This window comes from Cynoglossus semilaevis, chromosome 2, assembly GCF_000523025.1.
Source record: "Cynoglossus semilaevis isolate Cse_v1.0 chromosome 2, Cse_v1.0, whole genome shotgun sequence".
Classification (NCBI taxonomy): Eukaryota; Metazoa; Chordata; class Actinopteri; order Pleuronectiformes; family Cynoglossidae; genus Cynoglossus; species Cynoglossus semilaevis.
The window spans coordinates 5,213,036-5,230,360 of NC_024308.1; the positions used below are offsets into that span (position 1 = coordinate 5,213,036).

General features: G+C 36.8%; 1 protein-coding gene across 6 annotated transcripts in view; it reads right to left on the reverse strand.

Annotated features, from left to right (window-relative positions):
- csnk1g2b (casein kinase 1, gamma 2b) overlaps window positions 1–16,911 on the reverse strand; it is a 25,768-nt gene extending 8,857 nt beyond the window's left edge. For 2 of the 6 annotated variants that reach the window (XM_025053320.1, XM_025053315.1), the window contains exons 1-3: window positions 16,754–16,911; window positions 12,352–13,173; window positions 4,353–4,422 (exon numbers count right to left, since the gene is read on the reverse strand). In XM_025053320.1, the coding sequence (XP_024909088.1) occupies window positions 4,353–4,422; window positions 12,352–12,579 (298 nt within the window). In that variant the 5' untranslated portion in view covers window positions 12,580–13,173; window positions 16,754–16,911. Of the gene's footprint in view, window positions 1–4,352; window positions 4,423–12,351; window positions 13,174–16,484; window positions 16,677–16,753 lie in introns of those variants that run through there. The other 4 variants (XM_017031112.2, XM_025053322.1, XM_025053317.1 and 1 more) reach the window with 3 other exon arrangements.
- Between the last annotated feature and the right edge of the window lie 414 nt (window positions 16,912–17,325).

Below are 17,325 nucleotides of genomic sequence, written 5' to 3' on the forward strand. Positions count from 1 at the left end.
AAGTGCTTGGCTGATACATTCATGAATCCTTGTACAAGTTACTTAAATAATGTCATTCTTTCTAATGTTGTTTAAATGCAGGGATTTAAAAAAACAAAAAACAAAATAGTACCTAAAACTCTTTAGGACAGACCAAGAATGTGTGTAGTGATCAGTGCTGTGTTTACATGGATGGCTTTGCTACACTGTTTTAGCACAAGTTTCATCTTAGTTTAATCTCTAATCCACATGATAAAATAGCAAATATCCCTCCATTAATTATAAAGAGTTACTACAGTGCCACAGAGCTGGCTCTGTTTACTCCCATTTACTGGACTGTGTCAACATCGTGGTGAAATGATAAGGACAAAGCATGGGAGGAGCAGGTGTGGTTTACTGTTTCTCCTGTTAGAGAAGAATAACTGAAAACACGACAAACAGTAGTAAAAGGTGGATGGTGGAAGAATCTAATAATAATCTCAGCTACATCACTCACTTGTTCTGAGAAATACTTTTTCGTAAAATGTGTGTCTTCTATGTCAGTGGTTGGACTCTGTATTCCCAGGGTGAGATCGTTTTTTGTTTTTGTTTTTTTCTTTCATCATACAGATTTCCAGAAGTCTTTGAAACATTCTCAGCTGGACAGAGCATCTACAAACCAACTCTGCCCCTGAAATCCAACTAACTCTAGGATAGCACATCAATACAGCTCTGCCTGCAGCAGCAGCACTCACATGGTGATAACTGAGAGCAAGAGACAGTGACTCAGACAGAAAGAGTCAGAGAGATTAAAATACAGATTAAAAAAGGAAATGAGCTTGGGAGAATGGACATTTGATCGCTCCGTTCTGAGCTAAAGATAAATGACTTTTGAGAATAGACATAGGTCTGTCTGTCTGTTCTGTCTGGTTTGTGAAGGTAAATGGATTAAAAGTCCAACACCATCATGCAGTTGGAGTAAGAATACACACTCCTCAAACTCCTCTAAATACACTTCTGTACTTTCTGTGCTCTTTGATATTTCTCATGTAGCGATGCTCGTGCTAGATGAGGCACCGATGATTGATGTTATGGAGACCAACACTTTAGAGCTTAGGGAATAGCCGTTTGGGGAAAAATACAAATTTGTACAGAAACTACAAACACCAACCAGACAGGCAAACCTGACATAAGGCTAAATTCAGAACACGATAACCAACCTAACGACTTCTGCGATAAAAGCTATTAAATAACACACATCATAAAAATGCATCTTACAGCCACGTTCAGAATTGTGTAAAATGCTTGTCCTTTCACTGCAAGCCAACATAAATGATGCTCTGACCCGTGCTGTATTGACAATCTGAGACAATGATACCCACTGTATCTGCAGCCGAGCTTTTTCAGGCAGCACTTGATAAGCGGAGAGGCTGCACCGTGGTGCGGCTGAACACAATGTTGCCCTTACATGAAATGATGGCATAAAGGGCCATAAAGAAAATGACTAAAAAAGATGAGCAGGCCAGTGGAGTCGAAGAGAGGGAATACGTATTAAAGATTTAAATTATGGAGTGGAGCCCTTAGAGGAAGAGGACGAGGAGGAGAAAAAAAAGGAGCAGCACAACTAGTCACTTCCATTAGCCTAACGCTCTGGAGACATTCTCACAAGGTTGAAATGTGATCAGTGCTCAGTGTTGCATTGCCTGAGCCTGGAGTTTTAAATGTGACATTGCTCACCAGCACCATAATCTGGCAAATGCATCACAGTTTTGCACAAAAAGGAAATGGCAAAAATAATACATCTTTGCATCAAACAGTAGCAAAGAAATATTTATTAGTTAATAGTAGTGTGAATTAGGAAGATTGTCTGGATATATAATATGTATCACAATTGCGTGATAGTGTGATACTATAGGCATGACAATATATTGAGATTTTTTTAAACAATTTATTTGTAGGAACCGTCAGCACAGTAAACACACAATGCTGTTAAACGCTTAACATCAGGTTAGTAAAACTGGAACAGGGGGATCTACATGTGTTATTGCTAGAGAAGAAATAAAAGCAAAATGAAATGAACCAACACCATGTACATTTGTATGTTACTAGTTAATTAAAAAAAATACAGTGGTACAGTGTTGTAGAATATTGAAATGATGTAATGAAATATGGTGATATTTCATTACATCAATATTTTCTCACCTCCCTCACTTCATTTCTTTCAGGTTTTGGCATGAAGATTAACAACTGACCTTTTAATCAATTTGAATATTATTTATTAAAGGCCAGGAGCAACTTTGTGCTTTTCAGGGCTGTCAAAAGTGTTGCTGTTACACTGTTGCTGTCTGTGTGCTATAAAGTTTGTTTCACTAAAGCGCCTCAAGCTTAAAATACCATTTAGTGTTTTGTTCTATTTGCGTAATAATACGCTGATTGCAGCACATTTAGTGAGTGCACCACTCGTTTGCTTAGGCTTCGACTGTGCTTTGGTATGCATGTTTTGAGAATCTCTTTACGTACACCCACACTACAAGAGCTGTGACCGTGATTAATCAGTTTTATGGCTAAATTTATAGTAAGATTTACATGTGTTTTCTTTCCTGAGTAGAAAACGATAGACACACATTTCAACAACTACAACGTGTGTGCAAGTTATGAAATAAGAGAGTGCATGTACTTCGAAGCCAATGGACAAGATATTTATTTCATCAAGCTTATACAGCTATGAATAGCATTAACTGAAATGCCACATTATTCTCCCATAATGTACAAGTCATTCTTAATTTCATATTAAAATAATGTCACTTGTAAATAGGTTGCAGTAAGGTAATTGTAAAGGTTATTGTCATGGTTAATCAGTAGTGAATCGCTGCAGTCTTAGAGATCTTGCAAATCCTAACATAGATAATTATACATGTGTGAATCATCAGAAAAGAGAAATTAAAATTTAATGCAGAGTGTAATTATAAACCAAGTTTTTTTTTATTATACTGCTCTGTTCTCCTTAAATACTGTATTCTGCTATTTACCTTTCAAATGTTAAATCATTGCTATAATTTGCCACCAGCATGCAGTAGCCTTAATAAAAATATGTGGTAAAAATGTATTATTACACCAGAGAAAACAACTAAGTGCAGAAGGAGGCAAGCCTGAACTGGAGGAATCCTGTAGTGCAATCAAGGCAAGCGACACAGAAGGTAGTTACCAATGTAATCAGGTTCATGTATGTGTGGGCATGCATTGTGTGAGAGAAGTACACAGATCAGACAGACCAGATTAAAACAAGTTTAGCCATAAAGTAAAAAAAGCCACACCCTGTTTGTAGCAGTTTCGCCGTTTCTGCTGGCAGCACATAGTCAATCCAGCAGGCAGAGGGTAATGTGGTTGAGGAAGCTTTTCAAGTAGATGCACCACAAATGACCGATTGTAAGAACATTTATAAATAGTCAAGGTCTGCCCTAATGCCCCACCTACTTATTAACAGTAAAGTAGCCAAGAATCTTAGATATGTCACCAACTACAGGTCAAACAAAACCATGTCTTTGTCAGAAAATATAAGCGAGAGGAGGAGCAGGGTGCATTTGTCTGTGAGTAGTATGAACTGCTTAGCCATACGTACAGTTTAGCAGATGCAGGTGTTATGATGGGCCTTGTCCACCTTTCATGGTAAATTTCCTTCTGCATTTTCTTAAAACAAAATGTCTTCAAAGGTTTTCATGTGAGGTGTCTCAAAAACTCAGTGTATAAATTAAACATAGTTACTGACGCCTTGTTAAGACATGCCAATAACATCCACAATGTGTGATCTTATCACATATTGACAGTGTCAAACATGACTGACTGACTTGCATCAGAATGCTTCCTCAAAGTATCTGATGTGACACATAAGATCAAATCTGTTCATTATGACACAATGTTATTTTAACTGACTTTATACATTGTCAATGCATTTCTGTGAAACAGATGTGTGTGGGGATATCAGTTAGGGGCTGCTTGCTAATGAAAAATTTGATCAAATGTTGCAATGTTTTGTTTTTTAAAATTTGATCAAATGTTGCAATGTTTTTGTTTTTTTTTAGTTTTAAAATAAATTTTAAATAAACTAATCACATCCTGTTCTGTTTGAATACACCACAACTACTACCTAACACAAACATGTAATTAGACTTTAACAATTGTCAGGAGGTATGTATTGATGCATTAACAACAGGAACAACAGGAAGTACAAAGAGTAATATAAACAACATGTTTAACAAACCACAACAAAACTAAGTTTCAGTCTCTGACACTAGCTCTCATTAAAGTTTTTCATTATAACGTATCATTTACTATTGCACATTTGACATCGTGCTGCTGTTCAGTACACCCTAGTACTCTGCTTGAGTCACTCTTACCTGAATTTCCCAACTGTTTGTAAAATCTATACTCCAAATGAAGCTGAGGCGCCCTGGACTTTATAGGTTCCTGAAAGACAAACAGAAAAATATACATCAACGAACATTATACAAATTATTTCTGAGTTATATGCACTTGTTGTTGCATCAGACATTGGAATTTGTCACAACATTACTTTAAATAATAAGTAATTATGTGTAACTATTATTATAATTATGTATGAATCAGGACTGCTTGGCCTGTAATTTGCAGAATATCTAAAGCACACTGATTGGAAATTTTAAATATAACTTTAATTAGGGTTTCATGTTTGAGATGTGAGATGATAAAGGGAATTTGCAGCGATTAGTGATGACATAGCAGATGATCTAAATTGCTGGAACTCTGTCTTTATTATATTGCTGGCTTCAGCTTTACAACCTAAAATGTAATCTGTTTAACCTCACTCTCATGATGAAATGAGAAATATAAAGAAATATGGAGAGGATAAAGCAAACACACACTTCATTGATTTGCTTTATCTTCAACAGCTAGTTTGTAGCTTGTGGTAAAAGCCCTCACACACAATGATAGTACTGTCCTTCACTGTTCCAGTTCTTTGCCACTTTTCAAGATGTACATAAGTCGTAATGGTTTTTTTATTATTACAAATTGAGATATAAATACGACATAGAAATTAGATGTTGTGGAAATTTCCTAACTTCCACCACACAGTGAAAGGCAGTTTCACAAATTGCTCTATTAATGTTTTCATTACATATAAAGCACAACAAAAGCAGGCAGTTCAGCATTTTCAAAAGTAAACATTCAGGATTTGTGTTCATATTATAATGCTGAATTCCTGAACCAGAAATGTCATAAAATATTGATAATTGCACTGCAATATGTGTGAGCAATGTGTGTACCAAAACCTTCTGAAGTGGTATAAATTAGATGTGCTAAGAAGGAGGTGTTATCAGATTGATAATCTGAAATGCCATCTCCAATCTGAAATGTCATCAGCATAACCACATGATCCACAAATTTGGTGGATGGTTTATAAGACAGTAGTGAGATCTGCTATGATGTGTGGTTTAGACACAATGGCTTTGTCTAATAGAAAAATTTAATGAAAATATGATTTTCACTAAAAGTGGCCAATATCGACAGGATCATAAATAAAGAGAGATTGGACACATGTTGAGGAGATATACTGGATGAAGCATGTTGGAGATTAAATCAGAAAACAGTTATTAATTGTATGCGGGGTTAGAAACCTCCTCCGTGTATTGAGCCTGCTCCACTACATACCAAGACATAGAAACACCTACAACTTCATTCAGCTGAGCAACTTCTCAAGAGGTGATTGAAGTGAGATTTAATCTAAAAAGCAGTTTACCATGTGCATCTAATTCCAAAGCACTTCTACTGCTTTTTAAATTACGTAAACCTAGAGCCGAAAGGCTGTTAAGCTCCCACATTTAGTCCATTAGGTCTTTATTAAATCAGGATCACTTTCTCTCCCGGTGCCCTGCTGGAATGTAGGCGAACACACAGAGGATGAGCCACATTCAACAGAAAAACAAAGAAAAAGTGTGTACTTGTTCCTCTCTTTTTAGTAAATCAACCCAATCTGAAAAAGTAATGTTTTAGTTAGACTGGCAGTGGTAATTTTGAGGTTTATAAAGATGTGGTCAGTCTGATCAATTTCAAAACTAAGCTCAAACATTGTTTACTACAATGTATATATAAAATAAAACTATAAAGATTCAAAGGATACGTTCTCTTCAAATAATGTCAGACAATCCAAACCTCCCTGACATAGTAATTTTAATGGGATAAAACAAGTACTTTCGCAACTCAAATAGATACAATTTTAAGAAATGCAAAGAAAACTATTCCAGAATCATACTCCAAAATGATGGCAACAAGAGAAGTAAGTGGCTGCTGCATGTAGTGGGAGGCAGAACTTGAGCAGAAGAGAGGCAGGAAAGAAAAGATGAAGTCTGTAGGAGGAAGACATGTGACTGATCTGAGAGGTGGAGTGGGAAACTAATGTAGCGTCATCCAACCCCCACACGAAATTGGACAATGAACTATTTCACACAAGTCAGGCCAAGGCAGGAAAAAGAGGGGAAGACAATTCAAATTATATTGTTTAAATAATGATTCAAAGCAGATGGCACTGACCTGCAGGAACTTTTAAAACAGCTTACAATAAGAGACAGAGGCTTATGGCAGATTTATGTTCTTAACACTCCGCTGTATTCCCAGCAGATGGGCTAAGCTGTGGCTGTGTAAATGAACAGGGATATGCTATAAATGTATGACACAACATCTTTGTGTATAGCCAATTCATGTATCAGATATGTTTGATCTACCACAGATTGGTAGGTATGTTCATTATGAGATCCTTCCCCTGTTACTACATTGCTGCATTTACAAAAGTACTATCCAAGGAAATTTTTTGTTCTTATATTTCTACTACAACAAAACAGGTGGCAGTTTTACCCTGACTTAAATACACAAATAATTTTTTTTTTCCCGTAAATAACTGTGATTACCTGAGGCTGCGTTTACGAAGCAGTGTAAGCAAGCAAATTACCAAAGTCAAGTGGAAGGAAGTTGCAGTAATCCTATGTGGAACCAGAATTGGTCTAATGTCCAGGACAGCTGACCCACAGCCTAGAAGGGCCCTCTCCTGTCTGACCTGCTGCTACAGGAACCTCTCCACCTCAGCTGTTCACACTGCAGCTGTCTGTGTGTAATGATTCTGCATATCTGACACCAGACTTTTTAGGCACAATACACACAAAATATGTACATTGTCTGAATAAGTTCTATAAAGTAATGAATATTAATATTGTATGCAGCATAGTCATATTTGAAGAAAGAAGAGAAAGAAACATTCAAAGTGCAATTTTAACTGTGGTCCACAGTGTACCATTAGCATTACAGTGCATTACCAAGAAAACTCTACATCTCTACAGTCATTCCTAGAGTTATGAAAAACTCACCTTTAAGTGAGACCTCTTTCATATAATGACATAAAGAAAGGCTAAGACAGATGAACAATGGATGAGAACTACTTAAATATATTGTTCTCAACATGACTCAGTTAAGACACATATAGAGCTCTGCTGTTGACGGTTGGTGTATGGAAGCATTACTTACTTTAATATTAGATCTAATCCTATCACAGCGGAGTGTTTGAGATAAAATGCTATATGCCATTTCAGGGATCTAGCTAAGAGCAAAAACACATGAATACTGTACAAATGTGTGATTATGTCATCATGGATTAGCTAGTGGTTTTTGTATTTTTAACCCCTTACTGCCTCAGTAGACCTGTGGGGATGGAGCAAATCATCCGCAGCACATAGAGTCCTCTTCCTAGGATTAACCCACTACGCATATGTCATCGGGTCTGAATCAAACAAATGGGGAAAATGGGAAGCAATTTTGACGAGAGAGAAAAAAAACAAAACGATAATACTGTGATGATACCAGAAGTATGAAGAGAGAAAAAAAACAAAACGATAATACTATGATGATACCAGAAGTATGAAAAAACAAAACAGAAAGCAACCATTGTCACTGACACAAACAAACAGAAAAAAAGCCTAAACCATATCATGTGAATATGCCAATTTGAAAATTGATCAGATTATAACTAAATCTAGAAAGAATTCTACTCAGACTAACTAGATTGTCGACTGCCATTCAGTTTTAACAGTGGCAACCTGACCAAAGTAAATGAAGAAGAGAAGAAAACATATTTCAAGATGTTAGTAAAAGCATCCACTTCTTCTAGCCAGATTACTGGAATACTGTGTTACACAATGCTGTATTATAAAAGAAGTCAGCTTGAATTATGTAATACAAAACATAAATATTGCTGTCTTTCAAGAGCCAGTGTGATGATCAGTGTTTGCACAAGTATGATTTTATGTGCCACGTCCAAGGCAACAGACCTAGCATTATGCACAGGAACCAGAATAGATCCTGACCTTTGCCTGACTCCCTATAAAACATTTCACAAAATGCAACTGGCTCTGTGACTCATCTCGTATCAGACAGATCCACTCAAATGTCAACATAGCGGATCTCCATTTGGTAGTCTTCATGGGGTATTAATGACAACGACTCTGGGGCTGAAACAAATGGTGGAGCTTAGAAAGGGGTTGGGATATGTGTGTTTCTCTCTTAGAAGTGTGCTGATGATCAGAGGTTGCTCCAGCCGTAGTGGTAACAGAGTGACTGGTGTCAGAGAGCAACAGCTGGCCTGTGTCCAGCACTTCTCCAATTTCAGCTCAGATTCAAGGGACACAGATGAGGGCTCACCTGCCCTTAAAACCTGTAACTATAAGCAAACACTGCTAGATCCTGCAGTATCCTGCAATATGACAGCTACTTTGTTCTGTAGCCATTTGTACTAGTAGGGATGGGTCATAATGTACAACAAGTACTAGGCTCATTATTGGTGTCTTGTTATACGTGTCATTATTCACAGTTATAAGGATAAAACTACATATCTTCCTTTGAAATGTGGAATTTCTAACATTAATTGTGTAACCTAAAATCTCCAGCACTGATTACACAATAATGAAATAAAAATATTGTTTATTATTAGAATGACCCATTGTGTTGACAATATCTCCCCTGTTGTGATTTAAAGTGTCTCTGTCTGAGTTTGTCTAAACACAAGTCAAGGTCACATCCTGTCTTGTATACCTCTGACTGTTTGTGGTAACTGTTTGTGGTGGCTGTCCTCCAACAGTGTAGTTTCATTTTGCAGTGACCTCAACAGTTCTGAATATCTTCTCAATACTGTACTAGCCCTTAGTGTCACTATCTGAATAATTTGTCAGCATGGCATGTTACTTTACAACCACATACAATGATACCTGTATCATATTGTATAATATTATAGCAAAGTTGACTTTAAGCTAATTGGACAGAAAAAGTCTAATATACAGTATTTTCAATGTATGTAAGTTCTCCTCAATAGAGAATAAAGAGGAATTAAAGAAAGTTTAACCATACTTAAATAAACATCTTCAAACATAAAGAAAAACAAATTGTACATAAAATGAATTTACACCCATTTTAAATGCATTCTCGCTATTTTTTTATTATTTGTGTAAAAAGAGAAGAGTCATGCTACCCATCTAAACCTGATTCATTTTAGGCATAATTAAAAATAATTTATAAAAATGACTATTGCAACAGATGGAATATACTGAACTCTGCAGTGCAGAACAAACTTGTTAAAAATGTGTTATGAAATGGCTCACATGAAACTGTCGTGATACATGGAATAGAAGAAAGTCCTTGGAAAGAAAAAAGCAGACTTTAGGCTGGAAATTTACCTTCAGCGATAAACACTGGATTGAATGGTCATGGCAATATTAAGACCTCCTTCTATTTAAAGTGTAGGTAGGCACCACACAAGTAAGTTCTCATATTGCATTAAAACATACTTTTAATTCTATTTGAACAATTCAAGTCATTTTTTTAATCCCATAATACAAAAATAACTTACCTGTTTGTTAAGATAAGATTAGTTTTGATAACAGAACACGATGTTGTGAATGTATTGATGGAGTAGGCTGTGTCTTTTCACCAAATACAAGAGTTAATAGTATGTAGTATAAACCAGAACAGACAGAAATGAAAAGCTGCTGTTTCTTTAAGGCCTTGGGATCTCCCCCAGGGAGTAAAACCTGCAGTGTACTTACAGCAGTGGCTATACAGTCATATTGCCTCCATCACATAGGCATTTGTCAGTGTGAGAAAGTACACAGCTCAAGCAAAGACTGAACCACTGTGTGTCGACAGAACCGGCCAACAAAGACAACCTTTCAGTTTCCCCGATCCTGTGTGTTTTTGCAGCTACATTCACTGTGGTTCAAGATCCACTTTCAGAGGATCTGGAGCCCTGTTCTCTTCTAATGTTCATCTCATCTCTGTAATTATGCAACGTCGCAGGAATACCATGTCCAGGCAGGTACCAGCTTCATTCATGTACTGATCAGTTTTAGAAAGACATCTCTAATGACATCGCTGAGCTCCAGCTTAAAGATTAAACCTAAAAAATTGTCATGTTACAATAACAATGATACAATTTTAGCCAAATAATGTGCTATGTTTGATTAAGTACCGGTATGTCGACCTTTTATTGATTTCCTCCTAAATCAACAATCATAAGTCATACTACACTGAATTAGTTACACATAACTTTATACACTACTACAATTAGTGAGTACAAGGCATTATACAAGTGTCCTTCATAAGACCAGCAACTAGTGAAATGACAGCCATAAGAGGTGGTAGTGCTCATGTCAAGAATAATGGTCATAGATAACAGGGCTGTTATTTGTTTTGGTCCCTAAGTAGGAGCTCAATAACAGCCTGTGACAAAGTAGACGCCCTATTAGACAGGCAGTGACATTCACAGAGTTACCCCGAGGAGCTGTGAGACCAGGGACACACAGAAACATGTGGATAGACAACTGTGCTCCAGTCTGTGTTTGGCTGACAGTGACAAGAGAAACTCTCTTTTCTATGAGAGGCCTAAGAACAGCAGCACATTAGCTACTTAAACTTTCAAGAGGCCAGTCTGACAGGATCAAGTAAAAACAACAAAATGGTGCCAGATGATTAAAGAGGCAAATTCAGTTATATATATTTTAGGTCAAAGAAATTACTACCAAGAACATAAATATGTACAAATGAATTGGTTGATTATCCTGACTGCTTTTAATCATTCTCTTAAAGGAGTAAGTCATTGTAGCTACTTTGCACCATTAGCACACTTCCTCCTGTCACCATTACAAATTCAGATAAATGTTGGGATCACTGGGTCACGAGATCCACAGAGCTGCGTTCTGGACCAAATGCCAGATCCAGATATAGCTGGACACCATGAGGATAAAAATACCCAAACAGATGGGAGGGTTCGCAGGCAAGGGGGAGAGGCAGCAAGCTCAACTAAAGATTTCAGAGGAGAGGAGAGCTGCAATTACAGCTGTTTGCCAACCTCTGCCTTCTATGTGGTTAGCAAGGCCTTCAATGGATGCCCATTCAGAGATAATGACCTCCCTCAGAGATACAAATGTAAGGATAATGATACACAGTCCAGTGGAGCTGTGGTGGAGATGACGCCTTGCTTTTATTGGTTTCAGTAAGATGTGTGTCTTCTTGCTTAGATCAACAGGACTGGGCTCTCGGACATTACTTTCTTTTCATGTAAATATAAATTAAAACCATGTTATATTGGCAATTTATTGGCTATTCTAGACCTCTGGAAAAAACATTTAATTTATTGATTGAATCCCAGATTGTGTGCTACTGACCACAACACAACTGTTTGCAACTACTACTCCTTCGTTAAACTATGTAGACATACAATGGGGTTCATGTTTTTAAAAACTACGAAAGAGAAAGGTTAAAAGTCTCAGGTGTAATGTATCTCTAATGACAGACGCCATTTGTGAAGCATTTACATTACAGGAAGTTACTGAGGGCTTCAGAAATATGGTATATTGAGTCAAACAATACGCTTTTTTTATATAATGGATCAATTCATGTTATTTAGGCCTTTGTTTGCTTACATTAAGGCACCACTGAAAATGTGATTAGCCAGCAAGTGTTAACAAATTATTACAAAAAACAGAGGGCAAGGTAGACGTAGATGTTCAGGGGAAATGGTTAAGGAGTGACCATTAACATTTTGAGTGTAAAAACATAGGACCAGGACATTTTTGTTTTTTTTATTTCAAGCTTATTGAGAGAAACTGCAGTTTCCTGACTATAGATTGCAACTAGTGAATAAAAAACAATGTAACTAACACTTAATTCAACAACTGTCATAAAAATAGATAGCGTGTGATAATTCCTACTAATTAATTTCACAAAAAAGAGGAAAACATGACTGAGCCCTAATCAGTTCATATGTTCAAACTCTGGGGAGCCCACTTCCTTGACTTTAAGAAGAAACTTTGAAAATGTACTTACCAATTTGATGGCCACATATTCATTAGTATAGAGATTTTTTCCCAGCCGCAGTTCTCCAAAGTTCCCGCAGCCAATTTTTTTGCCCACACGGAAGTTTGGGCCGACCATAAGAACTCCAGAATTGGTCCCTGAACTCCGGCCCCCATGTCCAGTCCGGCTGCTTGCTGTCTTGGACATCTTTTTCCCTTCCTCTGTCTCCGCCTTGCCCCCTCTCTTTTCAAAATCCATAAGCTTGTGATACCCTGGCTTCTCCACGGTTATTCTCAAGCCATACAAACCAAAGAAACTCCAAAAAAACAATGGTAGACTAAGCTTTAGGGAGAGGGGGGAGACAAATACTCAGAACAGAGGAAAGGTGTTGCTGCTAAAAATGTGACTTTGTTCACAAGATCATTGAGAAAATGAGATGAAACTACAGCTTCCAGTGCCGTGTGTGCCAATCAAATCAGCTCTTCAGTTAAGGGCTTTCCGTTATCTTCAAATTCCTTGATGAGTAAAGGAGCTTCTCTCTCACGTTTCTCCAGGACTAGTTTCACGGTAGCATTTCCCTGCCTGAGGAATAGGCAGGTGTTGCTAGGCTGTGCCCAAAGACGCACATACAAAATGACTTATAAAAAAAGAAAAAAAAAAAAAAAAAAAGCACTCCAAAATCCAGCTACCAAATCCACAAGGCAATATAGGAATATCTCCAATGGAGCCTCATTCCTTCTGGTCAGCCTTCAGTGACGGAGTGGACAGACCCCATGCTGCATGGCCACAATTCAGGAGGCAACGCAGGCTTAAAAACAATAAGTGAAAGTCTGGTACTGAGGTACTGGAGATCTGCAAAAGTGAACAAAAAGACAAATATTAAAAAGTGTGTAACAATGTGGTCCATGTGTCTAAATGTATTTGCATCTTCTAGTATTGTGTATCTAAGTCTAAAACAGGTACAAGTGTGAAGCCCATGAAAAACTCTAAACACTGTTTCACAACTTTTCACAACAAGACTTTCAATGGGTCAAACGGTTTTACTAGAACATGTATAAAAATGCTGAATCATGTTTTCAGAAACACTTAGTCATTACTTGAAACCAATAAATATTAATATAAATAGCTTAATATAATATATATAAATCACTTAGTCATTACTTGAAACCAATAAAACATTGATAATAGTAAAAATTGGACTCATACGTCAACAAGAAAAACATTTATTGATAGCAAAACCCGTTTATCAGTATTCATCATAGAACACAACTTTGCTAACCTCACTCTGTACACACATAGGCTATAACTGTGGAATGGTCCAAATCTGGACTTAGCCAAATGAACATTTTCTAGTTGCACCACAGTCCAATCTTTATGCCCCCGGATAATGGCATCATTTTTTTTCCTGAGTTGATTGACATAGTTGCTGAGTCGCAGCCACATAATCAGGATGAACCAGCAGTTAGCACCACAGTCTTTTGCCAAAGAAATACAAGTGAAGCATGTTACACTGTTACCTAACTGACACTCGAACAGCTGTCCTTTACCTTTTAGTTAATTTTTTTATTAATTTACTTTATAAAGTTAATAAAGCACATTGTTGACCAAACATAAAATTACTATTTTCCTGTTTATTTCCCCCACATCTTATCGTTCAAATGTTTCTTCACCCATTAGGCTTCTAAGTTGTTGTTTTTTTGTTTGTTTTTTAATAAACACCCACTGCAAACAAAATGTCAGGTAAATGGCAGATTGTTACCCATTAGTGAACCAATAAAAACAATCTATAAGATTCAGACTGGCAATGAGTGTAACCTGACCACCTCTGTGTAGCTCTTGAAAACGATCACATACTCATATCAGGAGAGCTACTTTCTCTTACTCCCTCATGTCCATGAGCTAAGATGTTGTTGGTGCTAAAGAGAGAGGAGAATACAAGCAAAAGTAATGAGCAGCTAGGTTTTTTTTCCTATGGAAAGGCACTTACACAGATCAATGACTGCTGCAATGCCTCATAACATTTGCATCGATGGGAGGCATATTATTGGTGGAATTTGCATACGGTCTGGTTGACTAACTCAGTTGCATTTGCCTGACTAAGAAGACTGTTAACATAACATGAGTGTAATACAACATCTGCAGTTATCAATGTCTTGAAGATTGGTGAACATTACTGCATTGCATTAATTACATGATATTACAATGTATTCATTTTATATATAATGTGCCTGTAAAAGAAAAAAGGCATTCATCAATAAAACTGTTGTGATTTTAATCTTTTTTGCATTCATTTATTTTCCAAATTAGAGAAAGGGCATTAATTCCATAAAGAGGTGAACATACAATAAAATTGATGTGTAAGTATGTGTTAGTACGTGAAAATAGTATGCCCCTCTGTGTAATAGAACAAATATGCTAGCAATCATTACATTGTCATGTCTCTACAAAAACTGAAGTACAGAATGAAGGCTAGTTTAAAACTAAATGCATTTAGATTAGAAATGGCAATAATGTACAAAACTACTACTACTACATATATTTGATGAAAATTGTTTCCACCAAGTACTAAAAAAATAAGTAAAGCAGTGTCATTATAAAAATGATTCTAGTCACTGATTTGCATTTACAATATTTTGACCCATGGGCTGTTGATGGATTATTTTTATCCCATAGTTCATTCATTTTCATTCATTTTGATATTCTTATTAGTAATTTACAAATGTTACATAATTATATGCACTACAAATATGATATAAGATGTTAACACTAATGTTACATCTGTGCCTATTATGAGTTAGTAGTAATTACCTTTTGATAAAAAAAAGCAGGTTTTCTTGGAGTCTAAATGCTAATTAGTAACATTACACATATTGACTCATACCTATCATTATTGTCTTTGTGTAAACATTGACAATGTAAAAAAAACACAATTGATTTAATGATTTCCTTACTTGTTCCCATTCATTTTCAAAACCCTTGTCATAAAAATAAACATATATGTAATCTATGTTAAAACAGTAGGACTGAACTGAACTATTGGGAATAGAATCGATTATACCTAAAAATAAACAGATATATACAATGCTTTGAGTCATTGTCTTTTCGTACTAATGGGTACAACCTAATTACCTATGTTATATCAGGAAGTAGTGCATTGTTTTCATATCAGCTGTTTAGGTTAGCTGCCAGACCCTTTTAAAACATACACACGCACACACACTGACAAACTTGATATGTAATTTATGTGTACAATAAAAAGGCTAAAAACAAGTGACGAGTGACATATTGAGAGTTATATATTGTAAAAACTGCATTTGAAAGTTAAAAGTGGGTCTTCCAACATTCTTCACGACTAAAATCCAAAAGTTCAACTAAGAGTTAACACGACGAACGACATATTCCATTCACATCAACCAATAATTACAACTTATGGTTGAATTAAACATATAGACTCAAAGCAGCTTTCTTAAGCCTTTCTCGGCTTATGTCAGAGATAGCTGATCGCTAACAGGCTGGTTGGCAGCTGTCAACCAGCGTCAGATAGTGTTAAACCTAAATACATGTTTTTCTTCCCCCCGTACAGGTAATTTCTCTATACCAGATATAAAACCTGAAGAGAAGAAAGAAAAATGACGTTGTATGTGTTGGTTAAACCTAGCGCTAACGTTGCACTGGCTTTTTCGGCGGACAAGGCCAAACATGGACTTAGGCTATGGTCGCCTACAGCTACATTTTATCATCAAAACATGATCAATTTCCTTATCTTAATGTCATTTCCTGGGTAGTCCCATTTTATAAATACTTGTGAATAGACTGATCATGCGGATTTCTTTTAGCTGAAGCCAAGTCGGAAATTCACGCAGCTAACTCTGCTAGCACGTACCAAAAACACGGTTCCTCACGGCCCAAAGCCTAATTAAACCCGCTGTTACAGCCAACAGCCTGTTAACAACACACCGCAAAACTAAAAAAAAATGTATCGGAACTACAATTAGGGAGAAGTGGCCAAATCGAAGCAGGTCATGACATATATTATTCATGAACATACATTACACATATGCTAACTGGTTAGTTAGTAAATGCTTAATAACAACGTCCCTGGCGACGTCGTTACTGTTGGATTGAGTAGAGCAGCGATATAATACATAGATTCTCTTGTTCACCTGAAAGTATCGTTTGTTTGCGATTCAGACTTCCGCGAATTTCATCTCCATTACATCCGCCATCGGGCAACTCCTTAATCCTCAATAACCGACTGCTCCAGCTCCAACAGCGGCAACAGCAGCCGGGGATTCTCTTACCGCTTAGCTCGGTTAGTTAGCCACTTAGCAAGTTAGCACACGAAACAGGAGCAAACACGATTCTACATGTAAATGTCTTCTAAATCAACTGTTTTCTACGAAACAGCTATCGCCAGAAGAAATATTCTTACCTTTTAACTCGGTTATAGAGGCGAGGTCGAAGTCATGGTCCGACTTTCGAGTATTTCTTTCTCATTTCGTTTCCTCTTGTCTTCAAGTTGCTATGATTTCGCTGTTGTCTCTTTAAGCCCAGCCACACACAGCGTCACCGCGCTGCGCTGGAAAGCTGACGTAAACTGGTTTTGTGAATAAATCACAAGTTTCGGCTATACGTAACTGACACAGAGCCGTTTATTTGACTAATTTGAACTTTTTTCAACAAATCTGGCTGAAATTGTATGATTAAGCTTAACTACGTTCCCCAGGGATTCAGACCTAATTAATGGCAGATCCATTAGAAAAACTTGTTCATGATTCATGGAGCTACAGCAAACAGAAATTTCCACAGAAGTAAAGTAATTCCCTTGATTTTTCTTGTTTACAGTTGGTTCTTACTGGGGTTTTTTCGCCATTTGTTTCTTGTTGGAAATACTTATCTCTTTAAAATAAATCCAATAGGTTAGAATCATATCTGTTTGTATTTTAACTTTTTACACTGTGTATTTATGTTGGTGGAGGTGTGCAGCTCCACCAAACAGCCCTT